We start from the raw sequence: 14,667 nt of genomic DNA, 5'->3' as shown, positions 1-14,667 counted from the left end.
TGTTGGGGGTGTCCTCCAGGACAGAGCAGGGTGCGCTTGTGAGAGCTAGGTTCACCATGTTGGGGGTGTCCTCCAGGACAGAGCAGGGTGTGCTTGTGAGAGCTAGGTTCACCATGTTGGGGGTGTCCTCCAGGACAGAGCAGGGTGTGCTTGTGAGAGCTAGGTTCACCATGTTGGGGGTGTCCTCCAGGACAGAGCAGGGTGCGCTTGTGAGAGCTAGGTTCACCATGTTGGGGGTGTCCTCCAGGACAGAGCAGGGTGCGCTTGTGAGAGCTAGGTTCACCATGCTGGGGGTGTCCTCCAGGACAGAGCAGGGTGCGCTTGTGAGAGCTAGGTTCACCATGCTGGGGGTGTCCTCCAGGACAGAGCAGGGTGCGCTTGTGAGAGCTAGGTTCACCATGCTAAGGGAAATGGATGCTCCTAGCTCTTTTTTCTTTGGTTTGGAGAAAAATCTGTGCGAGGAAAAGCAAAATGCACTTTTTGAATTTTATATAATGGACATCTGTGGCAGGAGGAGGCTGTTTGTCTGTCTTATTCTGAATGGGGCTGAACACTGTGACCCTGTGTGTACCGACACGTTGCAGAGGGATCTTCCTCGTTTTTCACGTGTACAAAAGACTGAAGTGGACACTCACACTGTTTGGTGAAGGCAGACTCCCAAATGACTCCTGGTCACGCCCCAGGGGTTGATGGTCTCGTTTCGCGTCTTGTGGGAATGCATTGAGGTCGGGGAGCTGCCAATGTCTGGGGACTGGGGAATGCAATATGTACTGTGGGAGGAGAGGCTGACCATATATGCATTTGATTGTCAATTGTGCTTATGCACGCTGAAGATATATGTTGGGATATATTTAGGATGTATTTTGCGTGTGTGTGTGTGTGTGGGTCTGTGTGTGTGGGTGAGTGCGCGCATGTGTGAGTGTGGGTAAAGGTTGGTTTTATGAAGATGTGGGCATGTTGTCTCTACTGGGCATTTCTTTTTGTTGAGATATTTTATTAAAGAATGTCTCTCTGCTTCTATTGCTCTCTCTCTCTCTCTGTGTCTCTCTCTCTCTCTCTCTCCCCGTCTGTCTCTCTCTCACGCACACACATCCTGACAACTAATCATGCTATTTCACACACACACGTTTACTTTAGTTCGGGACAATGCATTGCTTTGCATTCATCCCTTGCCTAACTTAACCTTAACCTGACCTTAACCTAATCCAAACCTTAATTTAACCTATAACCCAGCTGTTTGTTTACAGTTGTGTGTTGCTATGCAACCATTGTGAACTCATAAAACTGGCTATTTCTAGCAGCGTGTTACTACAGTATTACCACATATAACTGGAATGTGAACAGAATGATGTTTATTTTACTGAGAGAGGGGACACACGTGCGCACACACACACACACACACACACATCAACACAGACATAGACACACACATAGTGGAATAGTGTGTAGTGACCTTTCAGGAACAATGAGACAATAGAGCGTTTTCTTGCCAGGAAAACAGACCAGCAGTTTTCTCTTTCAGACCACTGGTGAGGGAATAGAGTGTGACACCTTAATAAAGAATGTATAGAATGTGACACCTCCCCTCTGTCTGTCTGTGTACTGTATCTATAACATGTACTTCATATGCCCTTCATGAAGACATGACATGGACATTAATAGTAGACAGACGTTAGACAGGTTTGAAAGCCTCTGGACAGTTGAGACACTGGGTAACATGGAGATTGCACAAGAAGAAAGGTGTTGTTTTTAGAAGTTATAAGAAGTATCTAGACGTTTATAGAAGCTTAACTGGAAAATACCCTCCGAATGTAATGCAACATTCCAACGAGACCATTCATATCAGAGGGTTATATGAATCATCTCCCTAATGAAATTAGTTTGCTTGCTGATGACCTGTGATTGGCTGGTCCCTCAGGGTTACCAGGGCGACGAGAAGGCGTACGTCGCCACACAGGGCCCCATGGTGAACACGGTGAACGACTTCTGGCAGATGGCCTGGCAGGAAGCCGCTCCCGTCATCGTCATGATCACCAAACTCAAGGAGAAGAATGAGGTATGTCATCATCATCATCATCATCATCATCATCACTGTGCCACTATTTCTGCAACAATTTCCCCAAAACCTTAAGAGTTCTCTTTGGCGGGCGGCTACGTGGCGTAGTGGGCAAGGCACTCGCCACGAAATGCTGGAGACGCTGGGCTCGTCAGTTCGAGCCCAGCGCTCTACATTTGCTTTCAGTTTAGGTGGTCGTCCGTACTAATACACATTGGCCGTATTAGGGGGTGGGAAACTGATGGGTGGGGATCGGGCGTTGTGGACAGCGACTCCTACAGGTCGGTTGGTGCGCCTGCACAGTAGAATCAGGAAGTGTCGGGGGCAGCGTGAGCCTCCCACGCGTTACTCCTCGCCACTGAGAGATCGAGCTGCGCAGGTGAAAAGATGCGACTGCTGTTACCTCAAGTACCGGAGGGGACTTGTGCTATGTATGACTTAGTCCACATTGCAGCCGGCTTGTGGGAGGCAAGAAACAGCGTCCGTGACAGGGGAGGGTTGAATTGGATGATACGAAATTGGGATGGGAGAAAAATATAGAAAATGGGAGAAAAAGTGGATAAAAAAAAGAGTTCTCTTTGGCATTCAATATTCTGTGATTACGTTTTGTGAAACTGAAAACATATGGCCCTAAGTATTGTAGTTATCTTAAAGAATATATATATAGTATATTTTGTATAGCTACTGTACTAGTTTTATATGTAATTCCTGTCAGGACCAGGCCTGGGGGACCCAAAAATGCAGGTGGACACTGTAGTGATATAAAGGATATGTATTAAAGAATGGGGGAAGGTTGGAGGTGAGAAGGTTGTGGTTGTTACACTGAAGGCAGGCAGGCAGGCAGGCAGGCAGGCAGGCAGGCAGGCAGGCAGGCAGGCAGGCAGGCAGGCAGGCAGGCAGGCAGGCAGGCAGGCAGGCAGGCAGGCAGGCAGGCAGGCAGGCAGGCAGGCAGGCAGGCAATGGTGATCCTGAGACAAAAAGAAATACAGCATGAGCGAAGCACCAAAAACACTGAAAATGGACAACGTCACTACCAAGTAGCCGAGTTAACGATCTGACAAAGAGTGACTGAAGAACCGGGGTACATGTACTGCAGGGCTGATGAGTAGATGGCAGGCAGGTGCGGTTGCTGAGCAGGTGAGTGGAATTAGTTGATTACAGGAAGCTTCCCATATATGGGCTGCAGGAAGCTGCTTGCCTCAGCTGACACACAAACAAGGACAGACAGGAGAAACACAGGGGTAGGGAAGACACAGGAGCTGCTGGATTTAATGAATGATTGTCTTTCTGTTAAACAGGGGATTGAACTGAGTGGAGCAGTTAATATAACATGTATCAGCTATGAAGTAACATGGGAATGAGTTTTCATTCTCTCTCTCTCTCTCTCTCTCTCTCTCTCTCTCTCTCTCTCTCTCTCTCTCTCTCTCTCTCTCTCTCTCTGTAGAAGTGTGTATTGTACTGGCCAGAGAGGAGAGGTATCTATGGTAAGGTGGAGGTGTTGGTGAACAGTGTGAGAGAGAGTGAGCACTACACCGCACGCCAACTCACACTCAAGGTAACAACACACACAAACATGCATATATATTATATACTGTATATATGTACACACAATTGTACTGTTACAGATACAATTATCATCATTAACACCTCTTTAAACCTATTATTTGTCTGTGTGTGTGTTTACAGTGTGGGTCTCTAACCCACGTGCTGCAGCACTACTGGTACACGTCGTGGCCGGACCACAAGACACCAGACTTGGCACAACCTCTGCTTCAGCTGATGAGAGACGTAGAGGCAGACAGACACAGTAACACCACCATGGGTCCTGTTATAATACACTGCAGGTAGGAGTCAAGAGTCGAGAGGTTTATTTGTCACATACATACCAGGGCACAGTGAAACGCACAATACACAATAATTAGTGCCGTCAATAGATTAAACAAAATTCACTAATTAATCTCACAATTTTCTGTAATTAATCTAGATTAAAAATCGCATTTTTCTACTTAAGACCGAAGCTTGTAACAGATATTTACTTGAGTAAAATCATGGAATTAATGTAAAATCAACACAAAGAAAGTATATTTAGATTCAAAGATTATTTTAATAGCTTTCTTTGAATACAGTTTCTCTCCTGTGAAATACAAATGTTCAACAAAACCATCAACATTGACTCAGCTAGACCGCTTTCTTATATTATATTGAAAATGTTTCACTCCATAGATTAATCTAGATAATTTCTTTTTTAACACTTTAAAGAATTTAAATTAATCTCCAGAGTTAACAGCCCTATAAAATAGACATAATAAACAGGTAATAAAATAGACATAAAATAGACATGCTAAAGTCCTTATGCTATACTTGCTATTTCTAAATTATACTATACAAGAACCACATCAGTTGCAGCATGTGTGTATGTGTGTGCTCGTGTGTACTTGTGAGTGGAGAGTTCAGTGTTCAATCTTCTGATGGCCTGGGGGAAGAAGCTGAGCCTTAGTCTCTCTGTTCTTGCTGCGTGTGTGCATAGGCGCTTGCCTGACCGCAGCAGCTTGAACAGGCTGTAGTTGGGGTGGTGTGGGTCTTTCATTATTCTGCAGGCTCTGGATTTGCACCTCCTGTTATATAAGTCCTGCAGGGGTGGTAGTGCAATACCCATAGTACGCTCAGCTGAGCGCACCACTCTCTGTAGGGCCTTCCTGTCCTGGGCCGTGCTGTTTCCAAACCAGGCAGTGATGTTCCCAGTCAGAATGCTCTCTACAGCCCCGGAGTAGAAGGAGTGGAGTATCTTCCCTGATACTCTGAACTTCCTTAGCTGTCTCAGGTGATAGAGGCGCTGTTTCGCCTTTTTCACCACATAATCTATGTGTGTTGTCCATGTCAGGTCCTCTGTGATGTGGACTCCCAGGTACTTAGTAATACATACTACTATACTGTTATACTACACTGCAGGTAATACATACTACCATACTGTTATACTACACTGCAGGTAATACATACTACCATACTGTTATACTACACTGCAGGTAATACATACGTATACTATTTATAATTTATTTTCGAAATAAATATTCATAGAATATATATCAGAGAACAAGGTACATTTTCTGTCAGTTTACTGTTTGGAGATATAAGGTTGTCATGACAACAACAATCTGATGTAACTGATGATCGACAGCCCAGTAGGCCAAAAAAGGAATGCATCTCTAAGCCCATCCCCTCCTCTGTTTTTCAGTGCCGGGATTGGTCGGACAGGCTGCTTCATCGCCACAACGATAGGCTGTCGACAGCTCCAACTGGAAGGAGTGGTGGATGTAGTGGGGATAGTCTGTCAACTACGAGCAGACAGGTACACACGCACACACACACGCACACACACACACACACACACACACACACACACACACACACACACACACACACACACACACACACACACACACACACACACACACACACACACACACACACACACACACTGATTGTTAGATTGTTTTATCTCTGTTGTAATAGATAGACATCTCTGTTGTAATAGATAGACAATCAGTGTGATATCTCTGTTGTAATAGGTAGCCAGACAGTGTGATTTAGTTCTATCACTGCTGTAATAGGTAGCCAGACAGTTTGATTTGTTTATATCTCTGTTGTAATAGGTAGCCAGACAGTGTAATTTAGTTCTATCACTGCAGTAATAGGTAGCCAGACAGTGTGATTTGTTTATATCTCTGTTGTAATAGGAAGCCAGACAGTGTGATTTAGTTATATCACTGCTGTAATAGGTAGCCAGAGAGTGTATAGGTGTACATATATATATATATATATATATATATATATATATATATATATATATATATATATATATATATATATACTGTATATCATTTAATAACTTGTATATTGTTAATGCACTTTACTGTTACATTTGCACTCTGGTTCTGTGACATAGTGGATCCGCTCGGCGTCACTCATGCACTATCCTCGCATATGTGCACGCGCACTGAATAAAATTCCACAATGTACCTTTATCCCAGTATTCGTCTGACCACACCCCTCATTAGCTTACCTTCATAAGCAGGTGTGTGGTCACCTGCTCTCCTCCTTTCTCGCTTTCACCACAAGGAAGTGCCTTCGGTAGTACCCCACTTGACGTGATGTGATAGTAGGAGAAGAGTTGGAAAACAAGAGATACGTTGACATCATATCTTTATTTTCTCTCTCACTATTTTCGAGAAAATACGGCGATATTGTCTTTGTCACTGGAGTGTCTGGAAGATGGTGATCATTCTAAAAACCTCCACCAGTTTTTGTATTGGGAGCACGCCGCTGCATGCCTCCCAACTGCAGTTTCTTGCTGTGGCTGGTTGCGGTAAAACCTTTCAGGACACAGCTGGACTGTAGGACGCGCCGCTGTTGTGAGAAGCGGTGGGTTCCAGGTTGGTGAGTAATGTTTTGCTTGCGAGCTCCACTTGTCTGTTAGTGCTATGGGGGCTAGCTGACAATGTTTACGAACACCGGCCCCAGATTAGGGTCCTTTGTTCAGCCTCTTAGGCAACAGCGGAGGACCTTGGTCTGAAGCCCATTATAGCAACTAATGGGCCACGACCAGTAACTGGTGATCCCAGGATCTCTGGATGCGTGGGTACTTCTCTGTCACCGTATAGGCCCCGTCTCTCATATGCAAATGAGAGTTTACCCTAAACGAGGAAATGTGAGCATGGATGTTCATTATCGGAAAATCCATGTTCAAGTCAGCTACAGCCCAGATGGGATTTGTGCTGGCGCCGCCGGATGTTGGTAAACTCACCGTTGTAAAACTGTGTTAACATCTCGTTTCTCTTCTCTCTTAAAAGGTGAGGAGGGTTTCAGAACGGTGGCCTGTCTGAGTGTGACTTGTTGTATCGTTGTGTACGAGTTCCGGTGGTAGCTAATTAGCTTGCGTGCTAGTTGTGGCCTACTGTGTTAGCCAGTCAACTGTTAGCTGCGGCGCTAGCTCGCTTTGTTTACCAAGCCTGTTGTGCTAGGCTAGGTAACGTTAGCTTGCTGCTATCGGCCGAGAGCGGCCGTTGGCTTAATGCTACACTGTTGAACGTGCTGTGACTATAACATGTTTTAAACACTCTTGACTACGACGTCATCTTTGACAGAGGATGTCCATCGAACCTGCCCGGAGCCAGGCCAGCGAGGACTGCGTCAACAAGGAGCACCGTAGCGGCGGGTTGGAGCAGCGAGCTGCCCGTGTCGTCAAACACAGGAGGCTGTGTTTACTTCGGTGCCATGTTAGAGACTGCAAATCGGTTGATCTGCGCTCCCGGTAGGCAAGGTTCTGACCAGACCTTGAACACTTCTTCTTGCTTTCCCTTCTAAATGTTTTGTAAATAACGATGTTTTCCAAAACGAGTGTTGCTGCACTACATTTAGGATACGACGCGAGTTATGTGTGAATTGTCTTGTCACTGGTCTCCATGCAAATCGGGTTATTGTTACAGATGTGAAAATGATCTGGTTTGTGTACTCACAACTAAGGGGGTTAAACTAACCTATAAAGCTATGCTTAGTGACATATGAGTAAAGAATGATTCTTTTCTCAGCCTGTAATGACAATGAACAGTGTGTTCACATATTAACAGGTTTACCTGTTTAACTGGCCGTATTAAGGGTAAAGTAGGAGGGTTGTGTTTCCCCCCGGTTCCCTGGGGACTTCTTCATCCTCCTTTCAGACATGTTACACTATATTGTGTCACTGTGTGGTAGGGATACGATGTAACCCTTGGCTTAGTTGTTGGGGTTGTGCTAACTGCTTGAGAAACTTTATTTTCCTAAAGAAAAGATTGTTTGGTAACTTTTTCGTGTGTGCTTAGCAAGGCCTGTGGCCGATACTAATCGAGAATTGTGTATTTTCTCATTATGAAAAACGGCGTTCCTCTGTAGAGTGTTTTTGCCATTTTTTGTAGGTGATAATGGGTTGTGTGTGTCGTGTGACCTACAACTGGGTTGGGCTGGCCACAGAAGCACATGTGTAAGTCTGGTACCAGGGCTCTTGGAGGGCCCTCTCTATTCTGTGTTTTTTCCTTAGTAAAAATCAGATAGCAGGTTAGCACATGCGCTGTGTGAAGCTGTTAGACGCTTCATGGAGCTGACTATGACTGCGTCATACTCTTTTTGTCATTACATCGTATCATGGGTGTGGGGTCGTAAAGGGGTGAACTGGTAACCTTTCCTCCCCCCTTTTTTCTGTTGGTCAGGGGTAAACCCACCTGTCCTTCAAGGTTCCTGTCACGTTGCGGTTCGGCACGTTACGGGGTGAGGGGGGGGGGGGGGGGGGGAGTTTCCTGGTCCCACGCCCTGGAATATTGTGCACCGCAGAAATTCCCCCGCCATAGAGTACGTCACTGTGCGCGTCTCTGTTGGTAGGACTTCCGTGTGCTGTTCAGGTCCATATGATGGATCTGTTTCGGGGGGTGGTCAGGGCTCCTCCTCACGAAGCTCCTATTCGGGCCTTCTGTGAGTTGGGACTCTCCTTCCATGTGAGGGAGCCTCCTCAGAGTACAGAGCCTCCTCCTCAGATTGTCAAGGTGAGTGGAACCTCAAGAAGGAGTCCTACTCTATTGTGTGTGTATTCGATTCAATTCGATTATTGAGTGTGTATGGGTTCAGTGCCTCCTCCCCGGAGAGCCCTAAAACCTAACTTTTACATGGCTCAAGGGGCAATATATTCTTTTCAATCTGTACAGCTCGCGTGGGAAGTCTCTCTGGGGATTTCCGTCTCCTCCCTATGGGAGGGTGGTGGGATGTAAAAATGTGAATTTTTTTTACCCCCGGCTGTGTAGACTGGGATACATACTGTTGGTGCTTCCTTCTTTTCTATTGAGAAGAGTTGGAGTTAGGGAGCATCACACCCCTCTTGTCGTTCCCCTGGGCGCCTTGGGGATTCAATGACAGGTCTAAATAGCCTGTTCATTGATGTGGTTGTGTCCCGACGCACGTATAGTGCTAGCTCGGGGTGTTCTGTAATCAGGCGACTGACTGGCACGCCTTGGTTGCTTGGGGTTAAAACAGCGTTTTTATAAAGCAACTGGGATGGAGGTTTTCCTCTTCCGACGACCTGTTTTGGTTGTCGACGGATTCTCGTTCATATCTGGGGGATGATGACGGAATGGATCTGAACATATGTAGAGGGGTCTCACGCCCTGGGGGTGGGCCACCGGGCGCGGTTCGCACCGAACGTCTGGGTGGCGCCTTCTTTTCATGTTTAAGATCAACACGCATATCTGCCCCTTCTCCTGGAGTAGGCATGTCGGCGTGGTTAGGGCACGGGACTGGTTCTGGTCACGCTGGTCCGGATCAGTTAAACCCGTTGTCCGCCGGGGATGCAGATCTGCTGTTCTGGTACCCTGAGGGACTTGGGCTTTTTCAGGGGGAAAATGCCAGGTCGGTCCGGGTGTCACAGGGTTAAGCGCTATGGAGACCCTGGTTGGGTACATTTGTACTCTGCACTGTCGTAATGGCTTACGGCCATGCCAACCTGTACACGCTCAATCTCGTCAGATCTCGGCCGCTACGCAGGTTGGTCCTGGTTAGTACTTGGTTGGGAGACCGCCTGGGAATACCAAGTACGGTGTGCTTGGGGCTGGTTCTCCATTCTTTTCGCTTCATGACGTCTGCCAATCGTGTCAGCCTTCTCTGCCTCAACCCCTCTGGGTGGGTTTTTTTTAAATGGAGGCTTGGTCATGCAACAACGCCAGCATACGCCCCTTCCGCCGGGGCGGCTGTGTTCAGCTGTCCCCTCTGGCGCCTGTCTCGTCCGCAGTCTCCAGGCTCGGGTTAACAGCCTGTTGCCTGGTTTTCCCCGGTGCGCTGCCTGCTTCCGTTGGTTAACCTTTTTGTGTGCTTACGGCCATGCTGACTGCCTGTTCTGCAGGGTCAGTGTGCCAGGCAGTGTACTATTGGGGGGACAGGGCCCGCTCGGCTGAGGGGCCTTTGTCCGAATACGCTGGCGATGTGGGGGGCGGGGTCACTAAGTGCCCACCTGGTGGGGTCTTGATGCTGGCATCATGGACTTCTCCGGGCCCCCGTTCCAGGGGGTCCAGTGCCTTTGGTGGGTCTGGGCCTTCCTTCGCGCTCCGCTGCTATGGCCTTGCCACGGGGTTGGGTTTGCCCTTGACCCCGTGATTCTGGGGGCAGTAACGAGGTTGTTCCCTCCGTTCGTTCCCGGGTGGCATGCGGGTTGTGCGTGTGTGTAGTCGTGGGGTCAGGCCACGGTCTGCTCACCCTGTGCGTTGAGTTGCTTGAGTGCCTCTTCGCACGGTCGGGTCCGTCGCCCTCCCGGGAAACCTCCAATAGGGGGGGTGCCCTCCATTAGGGGGGGTCGGGGGGGCTCGGCCCTCCCTGTTCTGATGGTTGTGGGGGGCCTTCAGCGGGGTGTATTTGTCGGCCAGTGGCTCCGCTCGGCCTCCCTTGTGCATGAGTGACGCCGAGCGGATCCACTATGTCACAGAACAATAGGTTATAACTATAACCATGTTCTGTTAATAGTGGTGACGCTCGGCGTCCGACGCCGCTGCAGCCCTTGATCTCACTTGTGGTGAAAGCTTGGGAAGGAGGAGAGCAGGTGACCACACACCTGCTTATGAAGGTAAGCTAACGAGGGGTGTGGTCAGACGAATACTGGGATAAAGGTACATTGTGGAATTTTATTTAGTGCGCGTGCACATATGCGAGGATAGTGCATGAGTGACGCCGAGCGTCACCACTATTAACAGAACATGGTTATAGTTATAACCTATTGTTAAATGACAACTTATTTCCATCGTACTGTACTTGTGCTGTATAATGACAATATATTTTAATCTAATCAGCCAAGACAGTTATTTAGTAATTTAGTTGTGTTATAAAAACACAGTGTACCTCGATAACATTTGAATCTATTGTGATCTGATGTGTGTATATGTCTTATGTCCTCAGAGGCGGTATGATACAGACAGCTGAGCAGTATGAATTCGTCCATCACGCCTTGAGCCTCTACGAGTCCCGCCTCTCAGAAACCGGCCAATGAGAGCCCAACGCCACAGGAAGTTGTCACTGGACGTGCAGACTTTAACCAAGGAAATGTCATATCGCTTCCTCAGCGGCTAGCGGCTAGCTACCTGGGGTAAGTGAGTGAAGTCTAGCCGAGGAGCCTGTTGAGTTGGACAGACAACATGGACAGCCAATGAGAGACTGAGGGGAGAGATGTAGACTCAGAATCTTATAGGAGAAAGGAGAGGACAGAGACAAATATTTCCAAGAATGGAATGTACCCTTTCTTCTTCTCTACTTCCTGCTCTACTACTACTACTACTACTACTACTACTACTACTACTACTACTGCTACTTCCTGTCTCATGGACGAGTGGTTCTTCCGTGGACCTGTAGCAAAGAACCTGCCCACTTTCCTCACTGCCCTATCGACTGTTGGACTGTGTCCTTTTGAAGGATTGTCCTATCTATTATTTTCCTGCACTCTCATACCTCTTCATTTCTCTTCTGTCATGGATGACTGAATAGACTGATTCTCCGACTGAAACGGAAGCTACTAGATTGTTGAAATAGCACTTTTAAGTTTTTCTGACTTTTTTAATTATTTTGTAACAATGTTTGTCTTATGTGATGAAAGGGTATTTGGAAAATGACTGTTAGTTGGTTACACCTTTGGTAAGCTAATATTGCCATCCCCTAATAATAAGCTAGATAATTGTTATCTTGTACAAGTCCACGCTAACTCTAATCATCCGTTGCTCATTCATGACTGCAGTAGTAAAGCAATGCTATTACGCTAACTGCAGTAATATGATCATGGAACAATGTCCTGTGTGGCTTGCTATTCACCTTATGTTGCTAAGCAACAAAGACACTGCCAGCCTGTCGATTTTGACTTCCTTGTGTATCTAGAAAGGAGTTAAATTAGCCTTCAAAGTTGTTTAGTTTTGAATGAAAAACACCAGTCCCCTGTTCTACTTCTTTACAGACATCTGTGTTATAAGCATAATGAGCTAAACAGTTTTGTGCTTATAGATGCATTATTTATTCAGTTTTGGTATATCTATGCTAGCTAGCATCTTTATTTCCCAGTTCAGCTACAGGAAATAAATGGACAATGGCAGTAGGTGAATATAAACATACGGTGAATAGACTGACCAATGCCAAGGTTTATTGGGTCAGAGACAAGAATTATGACAGTGCGACACATTCATAATTTAACTAAAAGGGTTTTTGTGCTGATGTTTTATAGATTAAATACATGGCCAATAGCTTTTAACTGTAAACTGCAGTGACAATTCCCCAGTAGAAGCCGCTTTTAGCTTTTTTACCAAAAATGTGAAATTAATCCAGATTACGGTGCGATCATTATCAGTGACTTTGACTTCATGTTTAAATGTTGTTCATCAGCTCAATAGACATAAGTAATAATTGATTTATTTTTATACTGTTTTGTTGATTTCATGTTTTAATATGTACCAAGCCATTGGTACTGAGCCATTGCTCAGCCTACACGCTGGAAACTCTTATGAATGCTTCCCACTCACATTCCATACACAGAGCCAAAGATAAGAATTTGGCCAATGCAGATTTAAACGGCAGCCATATTAGCTCCTTGCTAAGTAACTGGTGACTCTATGCTTGCCGGTCTTGAGATTGTAGATTATCACGGCATGGTGATGTCATAGTTAGTATCCGGCTACTTCCTGGTTCTAGAGAGGAGGCAGCAATGTTCCACTGTACTATAGTACAGTGTGGCCAAACTCTTTTAATGGTTCTAACATCTCCGTAAATTCTCCTGACGTACAGACATCTATCAACAGCAGAGGTGGGACCAAGTCATTGTTTTGCCCAAGTTCCAAGTCTCAAGTCTTTACAGTCAAGTCCCAAGTCAAGACTGGCAATTCCAAAGTCAAGACTGGCAATTCCAAAGTCAAGACAGGCAAGTCTCAAGCAAGTCACAAGTCTGAAACTCTGAAACTAAAGTCCAAATGTGTTCATTACAAACGTAATGCCAGAGTCGAGTCTGAAGTCATCAAATTTGTGACTAGAGTCTGACCCAAGTCCAAGTCATGTGACTTGAGTCCATAACAGTTAACCTCTTAACGTTCCGATGGCCCACCCGCTAAGATGGCCACCGTTTGATTGACACCCTACTTGCCTACTTGACCTATTATGTGCTTCCAATTTCGGGTTATAACAAGACCAAACAGCCAATGAGCGGTGAAAATGATTGACTATTTTTGTAGCCAATGAAATTCTGGAAACGATGATACCTCACTTGAGGGATATTTCCCAGGATATATTATGGTTTTCTCTCTGCGTAAAGGACCAGACTAGTTCGACATCTACTGCGCGCATTACTTAATATTGGTGCCAATGGCCATTTTGGATAAACATGCCTATACATACCATTAGAAAAACATGTGTAAAACACAAGTTTTCTGTGGTATTGTTATCAACTTACAGCTAATACCTCTCAGCTGGAACCTGTAAGAGGCATCTGTTTGCAAAATAATTCAGGCATAAGTAAAAGTAAAAAAAAATTAAAATACTTTTATTTCAGTGTGTTAAAACCTCTGTAATTCTATTATAGTAGCACTCAGGGTGATTATGCCTGTTGTGGAAGACATTTCAGAATGTGTCCTTTCAAAAGAGGCCTGACTCATGCATGTGCTATAAATGGTTCAAGAATAGCTTTCAATTTACTTTGGGTATGCAATCAACAGGCGTTTTATGCTAAATGTGCAGGACTGTTAAGAGGTTAAACTGCTTTATATGAAATAACAACAAAGGAAGGGATTTGATGGTATCAAATGAGACTTGATTCTATAGTAGTGGTCTCAGTTCTGAAACAGAAAATGTGCATATGAACTCAGAACATTCCCCTGGGTCCCATTGTCACCTATACAATCATTCCCAATGCATTGCCTATGGAGCAGCTTCAGACTTTATACCTGATGACATCACACATTTTAGTTTAGCTCTCTAGTCTTTTAGATTTGGGAGAGAGTTATTCATGTTCACTAACATTCACTAACAGGAATAACATGTATGACTTCATGTATGACCTTGTTTAGACCATGTTTAGCTGCAAACTTAGATGACATTGTGAGAATATCTGCACTGTGAGCATTTTCCATTTGGACCAATTTATTATATAAATTATAATTATAATTATCCTTTGAAATGGATAATAATATGGCTGATGAGGGATTGTGGCAGCTGTAAGACCATCACTTCTTCTAACAGTACCATGGAACAACAGTACCGTAGAACAACGGTATAGTAGAACAACATGTGTTACTGTTCTTTTCAATGGCTGAACCATCTTAAAATAAATAGTTTATCCATTACAATAATAACAAAAAAAAAGCCCCAACAACAATACTTCCTCACAGCATGTTCAATGGCCTCATGTTGCCAGGCAGTAAATAGTCTCAACAACAGTTCCAGGAAGTAAAGACTGAGGAGAATGAAACATGTTTTGTCTTTGACTTTTCTTTTTCCTAGAAGCGAGCGAGGCTTTACAGGGTACCAGTCACTTTAACTTAATTTGAGCTCTAAGGTACGTTATTAACATTCCCCATGAAATCATG

General features: G+C 45.4%; 1 protein-coding gene across 1 annotated transcript in view; it reads left to right on the top strand.

Moving 5' to 3' along the window:
* The window catches only part of LOC311242117 (receptor-type tyrosine-protein phosphatase R-like), a gene marked incomplete at its 5' end in the record, with an annotated part of 61,231 nt that extends 50,099 nt beyond the window's left edge, over positions 1–11,132 (top strand). The window contains 5 exons of the mRNA XM_084331072.1: positions 1,919–2,056; positions 3,501–3,611; positions 3,743–3,900; positions 5,289–5,402; positions 11,015–11,132. Coding sequence (XP_084187198.1) covers positions 1,919–2,056; positions 3,501–3,611; positions 3,743–3,900; positions 5,289–5,402; positions 11,015–11,105 — 612 coding nt within the window. The 3' untranslated portion in view covers positions 11,106–11,132. The remainder of the gene's footprint in view (positions 1–1,918; positions 2,057–3,500; positions 3,612–3,742; positions 3,901–5,288; positions 5,403–11,014) is intronic.
* Between the last annotated feature and the right edge of the window lie 3,535 nt (positions 11,133–14,667).

The sequence above is a fragment of the Notolepis coatsorum genome (genome assembly GCF_963971535.1).
Source record: "Notolepis coatsorum genome assembly, chromosome: 15".
In the NCBI taxonomy this organism is placed as follows: domain Eukaryota; kingdom Metazoa; phylum Chordata; class Actinopteri; order Aulopiformes; family Paralepididae; genus Notolepis; species Notolepis coatsorum.
The sequence above is the reverse complement of the archived record's forward strand: the minus strand, read 5'-3'. Positions and strand labels throughout refer to the sequence as shown.